We start from the raw sequence: 23,396 nt of genomic DNA on the forward strand, positions 1-23,396 counted from the left end.
GGGCTCCAACTTGTGCCGTCGCTGCGGTTGCACGCCGTGTGAATCACGTGGTATGGTGACGTCACACTCCCGCGCATTTCGAACGCGCGTTCACACTCGGTGTAGGTGAAACGCTCGCTCCACCGGGCAGGCGGACGCGGCTTCCGTGGCAATCCAGGCGCTCACCCAACGCGCGTCTCGGGGTTAGTCGGCGTTCCGCTGTAGCCATGCCGTTGTCTTCCCCCACGACGAAGGCTTCTAGTGGTTGTATTAAACTGACCAAGTATTCAACCAAGGAAAGCCATGTATTACCAAGCCTAGCCATCAATATGCTTCGCATCTGACTAGGCTTAACCTTAGCTAAGCCTCAGCCATTTTTTCAGCAGCGTTCGCTCCGGCGGACGCAGTTGTTGCAGGGACGCGAATCTTTTATTTCCTTTTTCTCTTTCCTCTGATCTTTTAACTCTCCTCTATCTGCACGTGGCAACGGTGGTGGCTTGGCTCGAGCCAGTAGGCAGGCCCGTGCAATTTCCTTTTCATCCTTCTCTCAGTCACAACAACATCATGCGTTGCCCTTTGAATGCAACGCTTTTTGAGGAAAGGTTCTACGCCTTGCTCGTCGGAAAATTGGTTTTTGAGGAAAGGAAACGTATCTGTCTCTCATATCTCGGTGGACACCTAAACCTCGCCGTAACGGGAAGAGAGGAAGATGGGAGTGAACGAAGACACCGTATTCACTAGGTGGTGGTGGTGAAAAACATTTATAATGCAATAAATATTTACAGAGAGGTGATTGGGGTAGGCCCTAATGGCCCTTTCCCCTAACAATACTAGGTGGAGCCCCTATTCCGGGGCCCCATTGGCAAGCAACGCCGCCCGCGTCCGGTGAACCAAGGCCTTTTGGGTCTTTAGGTCCTGACAGCCGAGCAGGGCCGCCTCCCAGTCCTCTCTGGTGGGGTTGGGGTTGGGGGGGATAGATGGGTTTGACTGACACGCCCAAACCATGTGGAAGGTGTCAGCCACCTCCCCAGAGAACTGGCACGCGCCATCAAAGGATGTATTGAAATGTTTAAGCACCGCCGGGCACAGTACAGTGTTAGTAAGAATTTTGATGACGAGGCGCTCGTCAGCGCGATCCAGACCCTTACAAGGGGCCGGGTAGCGCCGGTGCTCCTCCTTGTAGTAATCGGTGATTTGTTTGAATGTAATTGCCAGATTGTCTGATTGGGAGTACCCTTCCAAGGACAGGGAGATAGCCCGGGGAGAGAGTGCGCGGGCGGCCTGATCGGCCTGTTCGTTTCCCTGGAGTCCCTGGTGACCGGGGGCCCAAATCAGGTTGCGTGGAGTTGGATCTTCAGATCGACAGCCATATTCCAGTATGCGCCAGGCAAGCGGGGGAGCCCAGCCCAACTCGTAGTTCCGACAGGCCCCTCGCGAGTCGGTGATGATGTGTTTCGACTTGGGAGTAGTGAGAGCAAGAGCAATGGCAATCTCCTCCGCGTGTGTTGCGCTGTAGGCTTTGAAAGTGAGCCCGTTGACTGTGTTTGTGTTGTGTACGACTGCGGCCGTGTACCACACCCCGTGGTGTGGGCCGGCAACGTCCACGTAATACACATGTTGTTGGTTACCATAGTATCGCGCCAACGCTTCCGCGCGCGCCTGGCGACGACCGCTATGGTCTTCTCTGGACATGTTGCGGGGAAGGGGTCGGACCCGTAGGGCGCGTCTCCAGGGTGCTGACACTCTCTCCCTTTCCTCAATATGGTAGTCATGTTTGATGTGTAGCCGGTCCAAGAGGCGGCGACCGGACGTGGTCTGTGCAAGACGCGTGTATTGGTTGACTAAGTGGGCCTCTCGAAGCTCCCGAAATGTGTTCACCACGCCCAAGGCCAGAAGTCGCTGGTTGGACGTGGTGACCGGGAGGTCGAGAGCCCGCTTGATGACTTTCCGGTGGATGACCTCCAGTTGGTCATCATCATGTTTGCGCAGGTGCAAGTAGGGGGTTGAGTAGAGGATTCTACTCGTTACGAAAGCATGGGCAAGCCGCAGTGCATCCTTGCTTCGTAATCCGCCCCGCTTGTTGGAGACCCGGCGGACCATGCGGCCCACGTGGTCTCCCACCGTGCGAAGTTTGGCTAGGGTGGTGTCGACTCTGCGTTGGTGGTGTATGAAGAGACCAAGGACGCGGATCTCCTTGGACTCCCGGATCGGTCCCGAGGGGAGACTGATGCAAAGCGGAATTGTGTCCCGAGGGGAGGGACGTATGTGCACAAATTCTGATTTAGACGGGGCGCACTGGAGTCCGCAGTAGGCCGCGTAGTCGTCGACTAGGGTCGCCGCTGCTTGCAGGCAGGATTCCATGTGGCCCAGGTTACCTTGCGTGGCCCAGATTGTAATGTCATCCGCATAAAGAGCGTGATGTATCCCGGGCAAAGAGGACAATTTGGAGGGAAGATGAAGCATTGCCAAATTGAAGAGGAGGGGAGACAGGACCGCGCCTTGAGGTGTTCCCCTCGAGCCGATGGTGTATGGTCCGTGTTCCGCATCTTGTATGCGTATGTAGGCTTGACGGTCTGTAAGAAATTGTTTTATGTAGTTGAATGTTTTGTGGCCACAGTTGGTGTTACTGAGGTGGTCCAGGATTACTTCGTGTTTGACCTTGTCGAATGTTCATTTCAAACCATCGAGCTGGCACGGCGAAGTGGTAGCGTGCTCGTCTCACACCCCGGACACCAGTGTTCGATTCCCGAGCTCGGCCAATTTCCTACTCGGTTTCTTTAATTTATTTATCTGGTCTGACTAGAAAGGTTAATTAGGTTAACTGGATAAGTCCCACTAACTTGGAGCATCACTATACGATCCCTTTAATTGGTTGCATGGTTAGTAGCCAAAGTACAATTGGACCCGTTTGAAATTCGCGCACTGTTACGTCACCACCGTTTCGACCAATTGAAAAGCGTGACATTTCTGTCGACAACTTCTGCTTACAACGATGAGGCATTAAAGGCTTCCGCCTTAAAATTTAGAGCAGCATAGGGCGTGTTTGGTGCTTCCGCCCCTTCCTTTAGGCGCTCGTACCGATGCTCAAGAAGCTACAAGTTTCAGCTTGGACAACATTATTGGATACAGAATAATGCAACATGTTTTTTTGCATTCTTTTTCACCTCCTTCTAGAGACTTGTTGCAAGAGTTCTGAGAAAAATTGGGCATGGGGTTTTATCTTTCATTTTTGAGAAAACACTACTATATTAAAAAATGCCAAATTTAAGGGAATCCTTCTTGTATTTCCCTATATTATATAACAATGAAAGTCGGTACACTCTTTTCTTACCTTGATGTTTATCTATTGTGCTAATTTGAAGGAGATGTGGTTTATATTTGCGGAAAAAAAATCCTTAATAATAGCTCCATTTAAGACTTGAGCCGTTTTCAAAACTTTTTCTAGCAAGTGACAACTTCTTTCGAATGGCGGAAATAAGCCTTACGTATTCTTTCTTAACTGTACTTTTTGCACACAAAGCATATTCACCGTGGCTTTCATATCTCGATTCTTAGATCATTGCAAAATAGCGAAATTAATCTGCGCTGGAAAACGCTGCCGCTGCAACGATGTCGTTTATAATTTTTTTTCTCCTACAATATTAGCATTTTCTCGACACGAAATGCACTGTTTGCCTACTGAATATTGCGTGTGCAATATATAAAATAATACAAAAAATTAAAAATTTGAGATAATTGGTCAGTGACAGCTGACCCGGAACATGAGAGGGAAATAAAGAATAAGAATTGGGTGGAGCGCATATGGCATGCTGCAGGTCTCTCAGGTCATGAATAGAAGTTTACCAATATCCCTCAAGAGAAAAGTCTACAACAGCTGTATTTTACCGGCACTCACCTATGGGGCAGAAACGTGGCGGCTAACAAAGAGGGTTCAGCTTAAGTTAAGGACAACGCAGTGAGCTATGGAAAAAAAAAATGATAGGTGTAACGTTAAGAGATCGGAAGCGGGCGGAGTGGCTGAGAGAACAAACGCGGATTAATGACATCCTAGTTGAAATCGAGAGGAAGAAGTGGGCTTGGGCAGGGCATGTAATGCGAAGGCCAGATAACCGCTGGTCCTCAAGGGTAACGGAGCGGATTCCAACAGAAGGCAAGCGTAGAAGAGGGCGGCGGCAGAAAGTTAGGTGGGTGGATGACATTAAGAAATTTGCGGGGATAAGATGGCAAAGTACAGGGTTAATTGGAGCGACATGGGAGAGGCCTTTGCCCTGCAGTGGGCGTAGTCAGGCTGGTGATGATGATGATGATGATCTCTTGTGGAATCACACGACACGGCCCGAGCACCCGTAGTGGAAATCCGACTGTGTCGATCCGGTATATATCCGTTTGGCAAGCGTCAAAGCGAGGTCAAGTAGTCGCGACATTCGTGTAAAATGATTCGGCCAACCGTTTGGCACAGAATGTTCCAGATGTGTGATACGGTTCAGCGTTTCGTACAGCATAACCTTACTAGCTAAGTTAGAGCGTAGCTTGCAGCAGGTATTCGAACCGGCGACCTATGTACTCCAAATTCCACGCCTTTACGAATCTTCATATATACATAGCGGCTCAACCATTTGTCGCAGTGTGTTCGGGGTGGTGAGGTACGATTTCGCGTTTCGTGCAGCCTAAACTTCCTAGTTATGTTAGAGTCTAGCTCGCGGCAGGGATTCGGACCTGCGACCTATGTTATGTATTAACGCTCGATGTTCGATCGCTGCCTCAGCGTCGGCTCATTTTATTGCGAAAGCAAAAATAAGCCAGGTCTAACCGCTCGTCGCGTGGTCCGTGGTCCCCCCTGCTCCCCGAAGAGCCTCCGCTGCGCCTAACAGACGCTGTGACGTCAGCCTCTCCGTTGCTATGGCGACGCGTGACGTTAGCTTGCTCTCTCCACCGCAGCCAGGAGCAGCCGGTCGTGCCGCGCTCCTCGAGGAGTCTCGGCATGGAAGTCGCCGACGAAGAGTCTATATCTGAATCTAGTTGCTCTACTGCTTCTGAACAGTTTAAGGCGACAGCCAAGCAAGCTAGGAAGAATGCAAGAATGAGGTTACAACGTGCCCAAGAAACGGAAGAAAAACGAGACGAACGACTGCGGAAACGACGAGAAGCCGAAGCAGTTAAACGAGCTGTATCGAGTTCAGAAGCTGGGATTAGGCAAGCTGAACGGAATGAAGCCATGATGAAACAACGTGCCCAGGAAACAGAGGAACAACGAGAAGAACGTTTGCAAAAACGACGAGAATCAGAAGCAGCTAAGCAAGCCGTGCTTTCGCAACCAACCAGGTTTAACCAGAGCTAAACCACACCAATTTTCTCGCTCTCACCTTCTTCTGCAGGGCGGCAATGTTCCTGCGTTCGCAAGGGTCGGCCTGCAGGTCGAACAGGCACGGCTTTCGCCGGGGCTGGCAGTTTTCGGCCTGCGGCGGCCGGGCACCGCAGTCGACCGTCACCAGAGCTTCGCCGGCGCGCCGCGAGGTGCCTCTGCCCATCGACCAGAGCGCCTTGGAGACGACGCTGCTCTTGTTGGCTGGAGACGCCGACGTATTGCCTTCGGCTGGATCACCGAGAACGCTGGAGGAGTCACGCGTCTCGTACCTGCGCTCGCACGAGTGAACCGGTTTCAATATCTTGGCCTTTCTCACCGGAATGAGAAGGTAACCTTGATAAACTCCGAGCTACCTCAACTACATTTTCTCCCAGCTACCTCAGCGTACCTAAACTGCTCTGAACCTTACGCAAACCTAGAAAATTGCCTATAACTGCGCAAGAAGGACGGGACAAAAGAGAAGAACCACACGGGACAAACGCAGACTAACAACTGGTTTATCCACAACTTCACCAGCGCTGCGACGAGGAACAAAGACAGAGAAGGAAGGACAGGGACAAGCGCTGGTGAAGTTGTGAAGATATACCAACAAGCTCAGATCACGGTTTTGCAACTGGTTTATTGCACCAGCGCCTCCTTCCTTCAACTACAAAGCGCATGCACACAAACCACAAAGACAAAACCCACAATCACCTCGTGAAACCAAGAAACTTCAACTCCTTGCGGTACAGGTGTACAGAAGCATCGCTAACACATTTGCCAGGCCCCAATCTCGCGATTTCCAAGGCTTCGATAATTTCCCGTTCTTTCTTATCCCTCGCGCGTCCGATAACCTTAGTCCTCTCGAAAAGCAGATTACAATCTTTGTCATAAAACTTGCAAGTCTTACAATGCTTAGGCAGATGCTGCCCCCTTGAATCAGCTAAGGAATCGGCCTGCTCTAATAATCTAATGTTGATGCAGTGGCCTTGTCCCGTCCTCTTTGCGGAGTTATTCTTTGTTCTCATAATGTGGTACCAACTAGCCCCTCACCGCACTTTTCTAGATTTCATCTCTACACATGCCCAGTCACCCTAAGATCCACTCACTTTGATTACCCCTCCTCATCCTCCTGGATTGTGTCTTTGGCGTCGGACCACTCTGAGGGCCACTGACCCTGATGGAGCAAGCTTTTTCCATACTCGGCAACTAAAACCAAGTTACAGATTAAGTGCTCTCTGTATTTCAGTCAATAGGGGCCTCAATCTGGCGTCCGTTTACAAGTATGCTGACAATTCAATCAGAAGACGTCATTTTGGGGCAAAGCACCAGCCTACTGCGATGGACAAAGAGCTAAATTTTCATTTGAAGTAAGGCTTTTATGTCCAGCCGCAGTATTGGACCATATCACTAAAGACGCGAAAACGAAGCTTTCGGCAAAGATATGTCGGTGTTGCTGAATTGAGCTCATGCCCTAAAATGGCGCAGAAGTGACCGCCCATTACAGAAACTGTCAGTATATGCCACCGCTGCCACGGAGAATGACAATGTAGTTGTAGTTCTTAGCGGAGCTGCATGGCAACTATTTTGTAAAAGCATTTTTTTAAGACAGAAGGGGCTTACAGTTTACCTATTTCGTTTTTTTTTTTTGCAAACCAAAAAAAAAAATTTAGTGGGTAGTATGCGTGCGTACATTTCGAATGAAATGTGAAAATTCAACAGCAGGATGTAGGCCTCAAGTTGAAAATTGGTTTGGTTGGTTTGTGGGGTTTAACGTCCCAAAGCTACTAAGGCTATGAGAGACGCCGTAGTGGAGGGCTCCGGAAATTTCGACCACCTGTGGTTCTTTAACGTGCACTGACATCGTACAGTACACGGGCCTCTGGAATTTCTTCTCCAAAGAAATTCAACCGCCACGGCCGGGATCGAACCCGCATCTTTCGGGTCAGCAGCCGAGCACCATAACCACTGAGCCACAGCGGCGGCTTCAAGTCGAAAATTGGAGAGGGCTCCGGCTTAAGGGTATGACGCGATAGTGGCAGTGGGTTAATGCCCTTGTAAGCGGAGTCGGTCATTATCTACTTAGCAGTCAATGACCCCTGGGAGCCCTTATACCATTCCTGGCGCAGTGGCGCAGATGTGCTCATTCTGAAACAGCGCAGACCAGACAAGGACGACGGAAAGAAATGTACAACACGAGCGCTGACTTGCAGCTCAACTTGGTTGCGCAAAAGGTTGACAATATATAGGAAGGAAGTGACAGATGTAATCGGAAGCAGTCGACGTCATGAGGTGCAAAGGGCCGTAAAAGCCTTAAGTAGCGTAAGAGGGTGGTAAGGATAAAACATGATGAAATCTCAAAAGAGGTGGAAAAGGTGAAGAAAGCACAGTGGTTGACTGCGTATCGAATAATTACACATGGTGTAAAGAGCCATACAAACGATAAAACACATCTAATAACAAAGAAAACCGATAAAACCTAAAAAGTGAATGGCATGTGTAGGTGGCAAAGATTTTCTGAGAACTGCAATATCTTAGCATTAAAATCATTAAAACAATGGCATGATTGAATTTGGCATTCGCGAACAACAAATTTAACACTTTTTCTAGGAAGGCAAGTTCACTCACATCCAACGGTAATCAAAGGGCGCGAAATCTCACTAAGTTATTTTTTTCTTCGTTTTTCTCTCTTTTTTCTTTTCTCGAAAGGAACGCCATTTCTTTGATAAAAACACAGATGGCGGACTGACAACGGTGTATTTATTAGATTTTTTGTTACAGGCTTCAATCACTTCCATAGTTAGTTGATCAGCGTGGCGTCCTATTACTCTGCATTGTTCGAATTCTGGTTGACAGGCGCTGCAGTTTTCTATATGGGCGGCTATATGTCCTTTTTCGCCTTTTTGCTCATCTTTGTAATGTTCACGGAACCGGTCATTAATGCATCTGCCAGTCTGTCCTATCTATTTGTCACCGCATGCTAAGAGGATTGAATAAGTCACTTCCTGCTGGTGGAAAAAACAGCGCAAACTAAGACAGAAAAAGGGTGTTGTAGAAAGGGTGTTGTATATCGTTTGCCACTGTCTTGCGGTAAAGAGTATATCGGGCAAACGGGGCGCTGTGTAAACGTAAGGCTCTTTGAGCACCGCAACTTACTCGGCAGTGACTCGCGAGACAACCTTCCCGCACACTGCTGGGTTTGCAAATGCACACCCCTTTACCCGAAAACTAATGTGCTTTTTTGCCACCAAGATAAGGTGACCCGAGAGCTGATGGAAGCGTTCTTTATTCGAAAAAACGGCAAACGGTGCGTCAGTGAACCTTCAGTGGCCTTGTCAGATTTGGAATTTAGGTACTTAAATAACCGGGTGCACACGCGCGCTGGTCCTGTTTAGATCATCTTTCACGCCATGCACGTAATCTGTTTCCCCGGTGTTATGAAAGTCGCGGGTGGTACTGTATATATTCTGTTCTGTTTTTTATAATAAACCTTAGTTGCGAGTCAGCGCTTGTAGTGTCTCCCCTCTTGTTCTGTGTTTCCTGTCTTGTTGTGTCCCTGTCGCCCGACAACCGAAACGCCCGAAAAGAGGTGTTTGTGCGTTGGAAATGCACCAATACTTTCGATGACGTCATCATGCGCCCCCCACTTTGCGTTGTGCGCTGCGGAAAAGCTTGAAGGGCGTCCGGATTTTAATCTGCGATTACTTCACTATTTCAAGTGGTAGACCAAAAAGACGTCGCATGCTTCACCTGCAAGTTTCACGCATTCGACCCTCTTAAGCTCGTCGATTTCTCAAACCTATGCAGTTTCTCTTTAAGGCCTCACATACCTTGGAGGCGAGCCCGGGCTCAAACTGATTCTATAATTGCAGTCGCCGAGTGGCGTCAGCTGGTGTACCCACCAGCCGTCGCGTTGGTCCCCGAGAGATCCTCCCAGGACCAGCTTGTGCCACCCGACGCGTATGGCGGCCAACTTGCGCTGGTAGTTGATGTTGTAGAGGACCTCGGTGCGCGGCGAAGGCCGGTCGTCCACAAGCACCGTCCACAGGTCCTTGCCGTCGATGGCCCCGAGGTCGGTGATGTCCCCGCCTGGCAGCGACCGGCACAGCGCTTTCTATAGCACTTGCTGAGCAATCAGTTTATCTTTAATTGTCTACTTGTACACCCTGGCCCCCTGACCGGTATTTTAGACGAGCACTTGGGGCGAACGTTGAACTATACAGAGGGAAACGACAAACATAAGACGAAAAAAAAACAAAAAAGAAACCACCTAACGGCAGGAGCAAGCAGCGAATTCGTTGGTTTGGTTTGGTTTATTGGCGTTTAACGTCCCAAAGTGACTCAGTCTGTGAGGGACGCCGTAGTGAAGGGCTCCGGAAATTTCGACCACCTGTGGTTCTTTAACGTGCACTGACGTCGCACAGTACACGGGCCTCTGGAATTTCGCCTGCATCGAAATTCGACCGCCGCGGCCGGGATCGAACCCTGCGTCTTTCGGGCCAGCAGCCGAGAGCTGTAATCACTGAGCTAACACGGCAGGGCTCAGCGAAATCTTTACGAGCGCCGCAAGTCTCAGAGCAGTTTCGCACAGACGACCTCGGCCGAACGAGCAAACGCACCCAGGGTAAAATTATCCAATATATTTCACCTTAAAACTCGCTCACATAAACTTTATTACTTGCCAGGTAAATCGTGGTTTGTTGAACTGACTCGCATTCAGAGATTGTCAGTCAACCAGTGTTGAGAGGCTCATGAGGTGAAGCCCACTAAAGGTTACTCGTGCTCGTCACACCTATGACGGTGACAACTATCGCGCGCGAACTACGCATGACATCGACCCTCGGCCTTACATTGTCCAGCTCAGATGTAGGAAATAAAGAAAAAAGTAGACTGTGGATTTGTCCTGGCCAAACTATCTTTTTGACACTATTCCACATTAGAAAGGCTGCAGACACAAAAGCGGTTATATCGTATACCGTAACACTCGACTAAGAGCCACCTCCCCCCTTCCCCGAACTTTGAAAAACGAAAACAACTGCAAAGAGCAGCCGCACTTCAGTGTTTATAAGTTTTCTTGCGTGGCTGAACAAAGAGGGTTCAGCTTAAGTTAAGGACAACGCAGCGAGCTATGGAAAGAAAAATTATCGGAAGAGATCGGAATTATCGGAAGAGATCGGAAGAGGGCGGAGTGGGAGAGGGAACAAATGCGGGTTAATGACATCCTAGTTGAAATCAAGCGGAAGAAATGGGCTTGGGCAGGGCATGTATTGCGAAGGCAAGATAATCGCTGGTCCTTAATAAGGGTAAGGGAGTGGATTCCAACAGAAGGCCAGCGTAGCAGGGGGCGGCAGAAAATTAGATGGGGGGATGAGATAAACAAATTTGCGCGAATACAGTGGCCGCAACTGGCAAAGAAGGACAGGGTTAATTGGAGAGATATGGGAGAGGCCTTTGCCCTGCAGCAGTGGGCGTAGTCAGGCTAATGATGATGATGATGACTTGGCAGTTAATTAATGCACCAACAGAATGCGAAGTGAACAATCGCGTAGCAGAATGCAGCACTCAGGCTTTCACCTTTCACCACTTTAACCGCTGAAGTTCCTCGAAATTTTAGCAGCTGTAACAAGCGTCGTCGTCTCACCGGCGGCCGAGTACAGGGTGGGCAGCCAGTCGGTGACGTGCATCAGCTGCGTGGCGGTGCGCGGCCTGGCCACCTTGGTGCTCCAGAGGAGCGCCGTGGTGCGCGTGGCCCCCTCCCACAGGGAGAGCTTGGATCCGCGCAGGGGCCAGTTGGAGCCGGCCGCGGGCTCGAACGTGTCGCCGCCGCCCATCGCGACGAAGGCTAGCACGGTGTCCTCGAGCACGCGCCGATCGCTCAGCGCCTGGAACACGCGGCCTACGGAGTCGTCCAGCGCCGACACCATCGCTGCACGCGTCGGCAGCCGGCATCGTTTACACGCTGGTTCTACACCGAAAACGGTGGCCACATGCCCACTCCGTATTTATTTTATTGCGAAGCAAAACTACTTTCGCTACCACCTCAGCCCGTGCCGTGCCGCGTCCGCATAGCCACGCTTGACCTTTCGCGTGACCTCGCTGCGTGACGTCATACCATCTGTGTAAAAACGGGGCCCCATCTCACGCCGTCGCCTTGCGCGGCGCATAGCCACGGCCTGACTCCCGCTCCTCTAACCAGGGGCGCTGCGCGCTATGTGACGTCATACCACCTGTGTAAAAACGGGGCTCTATCTCACACCGTCGCCTTGCGCGGCGCATAGCCACGGCCGTGGCCTGACTCCAGCTACTCTCACCCGGGGCGCTACGCGCTAAGTGACGTCATACCATCTGCTTAAAAACGGGGCCCCATCTCACGCCGTTGCCTTGCGCGGCGCATAGCCACGGCCGCGGCCTGACTGCGCTCTCCACGTCAAGTCCATGAGATGCCGCCTCCAGTCTACACGCTTCGGCAGGTTGCAAAGAGAAAGCATCAGCGAGCTACGGAGACAGAAGAAGAACGAGAAGAGCTCAGTGGGGAAGCAGTTTAGACTTAATTATGTACAGACCTTCTGACGAATATGTGATAAGTGATGTGCAGACCAAGAGTCTTTTCTTCACATATCACCGAAGCGTATTTATAGGTTTGAATAAAAGATGAAAACGAGTGTGTGTGTCGTCATTCTTATCTGTGCGTGTTTACCCATGCCAAACATAGCAGAAACATAGCACAGCCAAGAGTATCACCATAGACATACTAGCCAGGGGCGCTGCCCCCTGGCTAGTATTTCAACATGTATTTCAACATGTATTTCAACATGTACTAGGACACTTCGCTTGCCATTCCTGTTTACTCTGTCACATTGTTGTTTACCCTGACTGTACCGCTTGTCTGTATTCACTTTGATTTGAATTTTATTTGAAGCAAAAATGTGCTTAATTTATCTGTTACTTTCGCTAAACTCATTGCCATCGCACATGAATGTTCCATTGCTTTTGTAAGTGCTTTCTAGCTTCATTCTAACACATTTTCTGTATAATTTTATGTAGTTCTTATGAGTGATTGTAATTGCAGATGTTTTCATGTTTTGTTCTATTTTCTTTTTGGATGAGACATGCCGTTTCATTGCGCCTATGATGCTGTCAAGTGTATAGGGGGGCCTCCGGCTTTGTCAAGCTGTCGCTTGTGACAGCTTTTACTGCGGGTCTCCCGCGCCATGTATTCATTTGGCGCAAATAAAAACCATTATTATTATTATATTATTATTATTATTAGCATAAGCATAACCAGAGCATCACCACAAGCGGTACAATAGCAGAACCACGTATTGCTTCGCAATTACCAGGCTTAACCAAGCTCAGCCACAGTCAATTTTTATTTTATTTATTTTATAGGAATACTGCAGACTCCTTCTGGAGTTCAAGCAGTTCGGTATCTGCGTTTTGCAACTTTGTTGAAAAAACTTTGGAATATGTCTCTCTTAATAATTATGAAGTGGTTTTTCTTGGTGATATAAATGTTGATATTCTGGGTCAAACGTCCGTTACGAGAAATTTGCTAGATTTGTACAACAGCTATGGATTTGTGAACTTAATTTCCTCACCAACAAGAGTTACTGACAACTCTGAAACGCTTATTGATGTGTGCTTTACGAATATTTGCACTAGTGATGTCCCGGCTGGCGTTTTGACATTAAGCATTAGTGACCATATGCCTATATTCTGTATAGTTCCGAGTCAACCAAAACAACACAGGAGTAAACCGGAATCTTCCACATTTAGAAGAATTGATGAAAACAGCTTATCAGAGTTTCGACGTCTTTGTGCTAGCACAGATTGGAGTAATATTTTAAGACAGGAGGATGCATGCCAATCGTACACAAATTTTATATCTACTATTCAAGAACACTACAATACTGCATTTCCGCAAGCAACGCGCAGAACTCATAGAAAATCAAGAAAGCCGTGGATTTCAAAACAACTATATGACCGCATACAGGAAAAGAACAGACTTTTTTCTCGTTTTGTGAGAACAAAAGACACTGACATTCTCCGTCAATTCAAAACGTTCCGCAATAAGTTAGGCGCTGACATTAAAAAAGCAAGAAGTGATTATTACGCGAGAAAGTTCTCCATGTCTGATGGCTCGAAGGGAACATGGAATACACTTAACGATCTTCTAGGTAAAAACAGAACCAATGCACCCGTCTCACTCCACATTCATGGCGCGAACTATGATGGCGCTGAACTAGCAAATGAATTTAATGGGCATTTCTTATCTGTTTTTCCGCCAAAATCAACTGATGGTCCACATCAAGATGTCTCAGTCTATATAACCAGTAAACAAAGTAATTCCATGTTTTTGTTACCATGCACTGACTCAGAAATAATTACCATTATTCACTCCTTACGCAGTAATAGTGCTCCAGGTGTCGATGGCATAGCTCCAGTCCCGATCAAGAAAGTAGCAGATGTCATTGCGATACCATTAGCACATATAGTTAACCTAATGTTCACGACAGGCACATTTCCACATCAGTTGAAAATAGCTCGTGTCACTGCCATTCACAAAGGGGGTGACATTAATGATTTAAATAATTATCGGCCGATCTCCATTCTTTCAGTTTTTTCTAAGATTGCAGAACTTGCAATCAACACACGTCTTTCTCAATATCTCGACAAAAACCATGTCATCTCCAAGCAACAGTACGGATTTCAAAAAAACAAAACAACTGAGGCCGCCTTACTGGAAATCAAAGAAAAGCTAATTGAAAACATTGAAAATAAACTGCTAACAGTTGGCATATTCCTTGATATGAGGAAAGCGTTTGACTCGGTTAACCATAAGATATTGCTTGAAAAAATGCAGTGTTATGGAATACGCGACGTTCCTTTAACCTTTTTTGCTAGCTACCTTGACAACCGATCTCAAACAACTATCATTAACGGTATTTCATCTGGGATCGGTCAGATTGTGTCTGGTGTGCCACAGGGCTCCGTTCTGGGACCAACGTTGTTCTTATTATATATTAATGATATCGTCAACCTTCGTCCAGCAGACAACATTATAATCTATGCAGACGATACTAACGTATTTTTTTCAGGGCAAGATAGTAATATTTTGCAAGCAGCCTCCAATAGTTGGTTATCCCAATTGTCTGTTTGGTTAAAATCAAATAGGTTAGAACTTAATGTCAGGAAAACAAAGTACATACTGTTTAGAGCCAAAAATAAGGAAGTTCCGAACAACTTCCAAATTCACTTCGAACAAGCTCCTATAACTCGTGTCAGCTCTACAATGTTCCTTGGAGTCATTTTTGAAGAACATTTACTCTGGACAGATCATGTAAACTACGTTTGCACTAAAATGGCTCGCTCTGTTGGTATCCTAAATAAATTTCGCACAATACTGCCTCGAAAATTCAAACTACAAATTTATTTCTCTCTAGTCTTTTCGCATGTACAATATTGTTTGTTGATCTGGGGAACGACTACCTCAACCAATCTTGTGAAAGTACTTACTTTACAAAAAAGAGCTGTACGAGCAATTGATAATTTACATTGCAGTGAGAGCACAGGTCCTTCCTTCCTCAACCATAGACTGCTAACCATCACGGCGGCTTACCACAAGAAGCTTGCTGTTTATATCAGAAACCTTATGAAAGGAAACTGGCAGACTTTCGAGAGCACATATTTAATTGCCCAAACAGCATACAGTCTTAGGCACCCTCAATACCATGCATCAAAATCCCGTACAAACTATGGGTTCCAAAAACTAACTCACATAGTTCCTCATACATTAAACACCTATCCATATTTAACAGAATTGTCGCTACAAAATATGTCCGAGGTCAGGTTTAGGAAAACTGTTCATGAATATTTTTGTTATAGCTAGTTGTGGTGTGTTTCTACCTAATCAGTTTTTGTCTTTGTTATGTTTTGATCTTAGTTTGTTGTGCTTAGCTCTATGCATGCTTGATCTCTGTTTCGTTGTCAATATATCCGCTGCTTTTCTAGTTTCTGTTACTTATGGAAACTTTGTACCATTGCCAAGTGCCACTTTGTTTTGTTTTTTTTACATGGGGAGGGCAGGCCTCTGTCAGGCGCTACTAGGCGCCTTTAGCTTGCTCTCTCTTGTTTGCAGTCTCTGTACTGGCCAAACAAAACCAATAAATGAAATGAAATGAAATGAGTAGGAAACACACATGAATGTTACCAAAAATACAAAACTAAGGCAAAGAAAATAGTTAGACATTCATACTTTTCAAAGCGGCAATAAATTCCACTTCATCAGGAGAATCAACAACATTCTGAGGCGGCCTATTCTGGTCGGACACAGTCTTAGGGAAATAGGAGTGTTTAAATGATTCGATACAAGCCCGGTGTTCTTGTAAGATTTTCCCGTGGTTAAAGCGTGTGTTAGCTCGAGGCACAGGAGTAAGGTAGAGAGCCTTGTTTAATGTGCGTTTTATTATTTTACAGGAGGTATAAGAACACTAAGCCTGTATTCTGTGCGTCTGGATTGGAGGGTCTGAAGATCCAAGAGATTAACCATCCATGTTGCGCTCTCTGTTCGTCTGCAACGGTTGAAAATAAAATGGACGGTCATTCTCTGCACCTTTTCCAACATGTCTATATTTGTTTTGGTGGAGGGGTCTCATATGGATGACGCACACTCCAAAATCGGTGTAACCATGTCGGCAGCCACTTTGGTAAAGTGCGGCTGATAAATCGGCAGTGTATATGTTATAGAGTAAATGAAAATGAGTCGCGAATAATTGGAAAAGTGAAGTTGTTTTGTTTGTAGCAGCAGGTCGGTCTGATTTGCTGTTTGTGTAGTTCTTGGTACCTACTTTTGGACTGTTCATATGCTAGGACAGAATGCACTAACTCTGATCTCATAAAACTTGGTTTGAAAACCCCTGCCGTAGAAATGTGAGGGCCCCGACATGGCCTATTATCAGTCAGCGTCAACGCTCTTGGTTTAAATGTTTTAAATGTTAAGCCAAATCAGGGTTTTTTTTATGACTGGAATGGCAGACGTGCTGCTTTGTTGGATTTCATAGAATATTAGGGGAACTCTGGCCACTTGAGACATTGTTCTGAAGACGAGACACGCTCTATATATACCAACCAAGCAGACACCAAGGGGAAGGTAGAGAGCACAACGTGACAGGAAGATAGCAGACCATAGGCGGAGCGCATCGCCGGTAAAAAAGGTGACAAGGAACTGGCATGTTGACACATAATTGACTGGGCATTGGCAGTTTTGCACGTTCACGTATTCCGGTCCGCGCAGATGGTGGAGCTCTACTTTTCAGAACGTGAAGAATGCAGAGAGCAGATGGTTAGCTTCGGAGAAGAAGAGTTTTAGGATCCAAGTAATTATTGTTATTATTAGTATTACTCTCAAGAGCTGACAAAAGCATTTAGGAGTTTCTTTACCGTGTAAAGTGCCGCTCGCCGTTTCTCTTCAGGAAAAATATATTTTTTTTCCGCTAAATGTTTCACGTCGGTCTCAAGAGAGCAATTAGGTTTGCAGTGAAATACAGTCGAGGTCATTTTACAAAAGGCATGCAGAAAATTTTGTAAAAAGCGTCAGAATGACCGAAAGTTCTAACAATGAAACAGCAGGATTTGTCGAACGAGCATTCCATGCATCAGGAGATCACACGTGGTTTTTAGAACTTACAGAGAACGCTAGACAAGCAGAAGAATAATAGTATTACTGGTGAAAAATCTTTAGCCGAGTGTGCCAAAGTACGTTCAGCCAAGCTAGTTGTTCCAAACAAATATCATTTACTGCATTCAATAGCGAACAAGAAAAGGCTGCGCAGTAGCGACATCAAGCGGGCTAAATTCGTATGAAAAGAAGGAGACACCGCTAGTTGTTCCACTATCCAGGGAAATTCTGCAAATTCTCGTTTTACACCAGAGCATACACAGTACCTGAATGGATTAAAGCGAAAGGATTAAATGGCTGGAAATTCGCGCAAGAACGCCACAAACAATACACAGGAGATGGAAGGACAAGTACGCTCTGTTTCTATCCCGTCGTGTACGAGGTGAGGTAATAAGCTTGACTATACAGGTATTCTCCGTTGTATTAAAAGGAAGACAACAACGTTGTGAACAAGACGAGAAACAGGCAATTCGGTTAACCGTTACAGCTCATGTCACTGCACAATGATGTCATAACAAGTACAGATATTAACACCAGATTAAATAAATACGGGGCGATTTTTTTTTCAACGTTTACGTAGAGCAGCTGGGTTGACAGGACGAGCGGAAAGTTTTAACTGATTTTAATGCGAAAGCCGCCGTTCGTCGGCGTCCATGGCCCGAAAGTTCTCAGTGATGTCACCACGAGCTCGAATATGTCAGCAGCAGGCGTTAATACAGTGACGTCGATTGAACCAAGGGCCATCAGACTCTCGTACTACCGAGACAAACGAAGGGAATACGCACTCCCAGCTCCTCGCTCACCATAGCGCAGGCTGCACAACGGCGACAACTACAAACCCGGACTGCTCCATACCCAATACTGCCGCATGCCCGATACCCAGGCCAGTTCCCCTCATCATGCAAACTTTGCGGCAAACCGGGAGACCTTACGCACCCTCCTCACATGCCCCACCTTCCCTCATCCCCCATCACCAACCGCGGCGGAGTCTTACTGGGAGTCTCTTGTGACCAGCCCGTCCGCTCAAGACCAGCGCCGGATCATCCCCAGCGCTCACCGAAGGATTGCGCTCCAGGGGCTATCCTTCGCGTTGTAAGGGTGCCTCCTCCCCACATTGAGGAGACATCCAAGTGCCATGTAGGGGGCTTCGCCCCCACGATTTACATCATTGGCAATAAACGTTTCCATTCACACTGCGAGGCGAACACACAATCTATAGGCCACAAAACCGCGTTATGCCTCGGTGAATAAATGTATGCGCTTACTTACGACTGCATGCTAATGAGTAGCTGTGTGACTAGAAAGAAAAAAAATCTTTAATGAACCTCGCAGCAGATCTGACAATGAGACGGCGCTTTCACATTCGAAGCACATAAACAGTCTTAAACGTCTAACAAAACGTAAAGACAGCGCAGAAATTTAACACAAACCAGTCGACATCGTCCCAGTTATACAAAACCCAAGTGTGGAGCAATGGGAGGGTCTGCTCTCCAGCGACTGCCGCGATGACCAGATCGGTTTGATACGGCGAGCTCAGCTGACGGCAGCATCCAGCGGAGCCCTGGAATAGGGGCAACCGACCGTTGCGTATGGACTCATCTGACTACATAAAAAAAAACACTTGTGCTAGAGCCAAATAAAGTTATCCTATCCTATCCTATCCTATCCTATCCTATCCTATCCTATCCTATCCTATCCTATCCTATCCTATCCTATCCTATCCTATCCTATCCTATCCTATCCTATCCTATCCTATCCTATCCTATCCTATCCTATCCTATCCTATCCTATCCTATCCTATCCTATCCTATCCTATCCTATCCTATCCTATCCTAACACAAACCACACAGAACGACGAACTGGACGGGCGTTGACTCCAACTGTGTTTATTGAAGGCCACATGTTTCATATATATAGCCTGAAGAAGGTGAACGCATGCGCATTTCCGATACGGCAAAAAATATAAACAGAAAACACCCCACAGGCAAAAACTACTCATTACCGCGTATTTTTTTACCCGTCTACGTTCACTTACTTGCTCGCAGGGAGATAGAAGCGGCGCTGACGCACGCGTCGCCTCTCTTTTTGATAAAAAAGGCTTCTGCCAGTTCGCGAGCTAATCTGTCTTTACTTATAGCTAGAATTATGATCTCCCAAAGTCGTGGTTTACAGTTTTTTTTTTTCATTTTTATCGATGCAAGAGTGGCAATGGGTGGGTAAATTTTAAGGCGGAAGCCTTTAATGCCTCATCGTTGTAAGCAGGAGTTGTCGACAGAAAATGTCACGCTTTTCAATTGGTCGAAATGCTCGTGACGTCACAGTGCGCGAATTTCAAATGGGGCCAATTGTACTTTGGCTAGTAACCATGCAACCAATCAAAGGGATCGTATAGTGATGCTCCAACTAAGTGGGACTGAGTTTAGTTAATTGCTTAATTAATCAATTAGCCTAATTAAGATAGAGCAGAATGAAGAAAGAGGAAAAGAAAAGAAAGACGCGCGTCGCAGCGACAACAGCGTCCGCGGAAGGAGACGCTGCTGAAAAAACAGATAAGTACGAAGCCGCGTCCGCTCCACCACCACGCACTTCCCCACTCAATTCGACGTTGCTCGTTTCATATACGTTGTGTCGAACATCCTAGACAGTTCCAACATTTGACAGGTTAATGACAGAACACGATGGATAGAAATACAATAATATAAATATGAAATAGCCTAATTAGCCTTTCTAGTTAGACCGCATAAATCAATAAAACCGAGAACGAAATTGGTCGAGTTGGGGAATCGAACCAGGGTCTCCGGAGTGCGATACGAGCACGCTAGCCACTCCGTAATGCCAGCTCAATGGTTTGGAATGAACAAAGGCGCGTCTAGCTAATACGGCGTCTTCGTTAACTCCCATCTTCCCCCTTTCCCTTACGGCGAGGTGCAGGTGTCCACCCAGATATGCGAGAGAGATACATTTCCTTTCCTCAAAAAAATAAATTTACCGTCCAGCAAGGCGTTCAGCCGAATTGGCGATGGCGTTCTGCGGACTCCCTGGCAGCGTTGCAAGACGCTGTCGCGTTCCACCCCTACAGGCGAAGCTTAACATGTTAACCACACATCAGTAACACACGCAGACAGCCAATGGACGCGTCATTCGCTGGCAGCACTTGAATCATCATCCACAACCACATTCGTGGCAGAATGCTGTACTCAGGCTTTCGCCTTGCACCACTTTAGTCGCCAAAGTGACTCCTAATTTATTCAGACGAATCTGATGAGCTTCCTAACGATGTTTTATGTTCCCCGGCACGTTCGTTGACACAGCGTCCAGTCTCACCGACATATACCTTGCCACATGTAAGGGGGATCTCGTAGACCACTTACGTAGGGCTTTGTGTGCTTCTTTCCACAGCCAGATGTTGCTTTAGCACCGCTGCTAACCTTGGGGTACATCTTACCCAATTTGCAGAGGGCGGAGAAGACCTTGGGGACTCCGAACTTGTTGCCAACTCCTTTAAGATAGTGGGACACCATTTGAACGTACGGTATCACCACTGGTTTGGCTTCGCCGAAGTCTTCTTTCCGGCGTTGCCTCTTTGGCCTACCCTTGAGATTCTGCAGCAGTGCCTTGGTCACGGCAGCCAAGACGTGGTCATGGAACCCTGCTTTACGCAATCTATTTACCTCACCCAGGAAGCTCGCCCGCATCATGTGAGGCCATGACTTGAGGAGTGCTGATTGCATGGAAAGGATGGCATTAGCCCTCGTTACAGTTTTTGATTGGGTAATCAAACGGTAAAAAATCCTTCTTTGCTGTAGGTACGTAGCGCCAGCAAACACTTCTCTTCCCCAGCTTAATGTTAAGGTCTAAAAACTGGAGGCACTGTTGTTCAGGAAGCTCATATGTGAAAGACAGCCCCATGCCATGTTGCGAGAAAAGTCCTAAAATTTTCATGCCAGTTCCCTCCTAGCGGCCTGTGTCATGTCTGTTTAAAAATACTAAAAAATCAACATATCTAAAAATCTTTAGGACAGTTCCGTCGTCCGTGGAAAGATAGTGAAGCCAAAGTGTTGTCAATGAATGCGAGAAAAATGCGCGCTACATGTGAACCGATGCAAATGCCCTGGATTTGTAGAAACCACCGGTTGTCAAACTGGATGACGGTGGACTGAATATAAAGCTCTAAAAGTGACATATAATTGTCAGTGTGTTTTGAAAGGCAACACTGCCGTTTGCTTCAATACACTTTCGAATAGCAATTGATAGGTCGCTATGGGGCACAGAGTAAAAAAGGACTTCTACATATCCTTCTCTTCCTCCAACACGCTGACTACATCCAAGGAATATTTCGTTTAAGGAGGGCCAGAAACGCACAAATCCTTCAGGTTCTTCAGTAAAAAGCAGCTAATGAGTTGCTGCCAGGGACCCTTCTCTCTCACAATGGCCCTAAACGGTGCTTGTGAGTTTTAGGCCTTAACCACAAGGAAAATTGACAAGGCATTCACTGAAGAGTTCAAAACAGCCCTTGCCAGGCTCTGGAACTCGAGGGATTTGCACAGGGCAACAGCCTTGTTCTTTATCCTGGTGGCGAGTGGCCTGACTTGCACGAAGTTCTTCGCAGTTGCTTGCAAAACTTTCTCGCTGTAAATACCTGAAGGCATGAAAACGAAGTCACCGCATTTTGTTCGCTTGCAGTAGGGACAGACCGCTATCCTAGCAAGATGCGGCAACCTTGTCGGTCAAGGCTGTCCCTCTCGGAGCCGGTTTCTTTAGTGTGGTCTTTGCCAAACTGTCTACGCCGTCGAAAACACACCTCTCTTCATTTTCTTTCTTCGCTTTTCTTGTGGCGCGGCGGTTAAAAGTCAAAAGCTCGTGTGCCGGTACGGTAGGCTCAAAGCTGTATTTTGGATCCTTGGCCAAGACACTCGTGGTGACATCACTGAGAAATTTCGTGCCATGGAGGCCGACAAAGGGCGGCTTTCGCGTTAAAATCAGTTTCCGCTCGTCCTTTCAACCTAGCTGCTCTATGTAAACGTTAAAAAAATCGCCTTGTATTTATTTTATCTAGTGTTATTGTCTATAATTGTCATGACTAGTTTTTTTTTGCCATATCGGAAGTGCTCATGCGTTCATCTTCATCGGGCTATATATACGCAACATGCGGCTTTTAATAAACACAGTCGGAATCAGCGCTCGTCCTGTCCGTCTTTCTGTGTGGTTTGTGTTAAATTTAACGCTGTTTTTACCTTTTGTTAGAAAAATGCTCCACCAACTAGCCCAGTAAGACGTGCTTTTAGACAAACAGTCTTAAGTGCCCTCCGTAATTTTTTATTAGATTTATAGACCATCAGGATTGTAGGCAGAAGCAGGAGCACAGTAGGACGATAGCTGTTGGAGGCGTACCATTCCCGAAGGAAACAGGTGACCCATTCGTGAGAGCACAGTTTTATTGTATTATTGCTGAAAAAAAAAAAAAATTCTCCTTCATTTTGTTTGGCCCATGCACAGGCTTAACTCGTCATCCCATTTTTCGGTGCGTTTGATACCGTTACCTATAGAAGCTCACACTTAAAGAATAAAAATCAGTTGATAGTTTGCGCTTGTTCCGCAACCTCTCTTCCGTGAGGACATCTTTCATGTCTGAGCAGCTTGTTGTTAACAGAAACGATCTCGGAGCTTGTAACTTGTTCAAAGTTGGCTTCACTGTCCACAAGCGTCACAAGCCTACTGAGCCCTTGAGTCTTGGCGCAAACACGCCGTCGGATTTCAATAGGCTGGAGGGGAGGGTTCTATGAGGGACATTGTAGAGGAGGACACCGGATAATTTCGACCGCCTGGGGTTCTTTAAATTGCACTGGCATCGCCCAGTACACGGGCCTCTAGAACTTCGCCTCTGTCGAAAGGCGACCGCCGCGGCCGGGATCTAACCCGAGTCTTTCGGGTCAGCAGCCGTGCACCACAACTACTGAGCCACAACCGCGGCTTGCACCTTAGGCAAAAGCAGTTGCCTGGGCATTACAAGCTTGGCACAAAGAGCGAAGAGAGCACAAGCACAAGCGATGACAATAGAAGTTCTTCTTGTGCTTTCTGCGCGCTTTGTGTCAAGCATGAATTACCAACTAGTCCAAAACCGCACCTTACAAGAAGTATAAAAGTTTGATTTGCTTGCAACGCCTATCTCGCCGGCTTTCTGAGTCGACTGGACGTCCTTCCTCTTCCATAGTAGGTGCAAAAAGACCCGTGACGAACCACAGACCTCACTCTGAGCCGGCTGCAGCAAAAAATTTCGAAGACGGACGCTTCGCGTGCCTTCCGGCGAAATGTGGAAAAGAGAAGGAATCGGCGACGTCTACCTGGCCAGCAGTCTTCGGTCTCGAAATATTGCCACCGTCACTACTGCTGCGTCTT

The 23,396-nt window shown here is 47.1% G+C and overlaps 1 protein-coding gene across 1 annotated transcript in view; it reads right to left on the reverse strand.

Annotated features, from left to right (window-relative positions):
• Nucleotides 1-23,396, reverse strand: part of LOC149326748 (arylsulfatase B-like) — a 48,634-nt gene that overhangs the window by 10,019 nt on the left and 15,219 nt on the right. The window contains exons 7-9 of the mRNA XM_089564665.1: nucleotides 10,965-11,249; nucleotides 9,226-9,412; nucleotides 5,343-5,613 (exon numbers count right to left, since the gene is read on the reverse strand). Coding sequence (XP_089420791.1) covers nucleotides 5,343-5,613; nucleotides 9,226-9,412; nucleotides 10,965-11,249 — 743 coding nt within the window. The remainder of the gene's footprint in view (nucleotides 1-5,342; nucleotides 5,614-9,225; nucleotides 9,413-10,964; nucleotides 11,250-23,396) is intronic.

Source organism: Amblyomma mixtum, chromosome 10 (genome assembly GCF_055824585.1).
Source record: "Amblyomma mixtum isolate Tamu chromosome 10, ASM5582458v1, whole genome shotgun sequence".
In the NCBI taxonomy this organism is placed as follows: Eukaryota; Metazoa; Arthropoda; class Arachnida; order Ixodida; family Ixodidae; genus Amblyomma; species Amblyomma mixtum.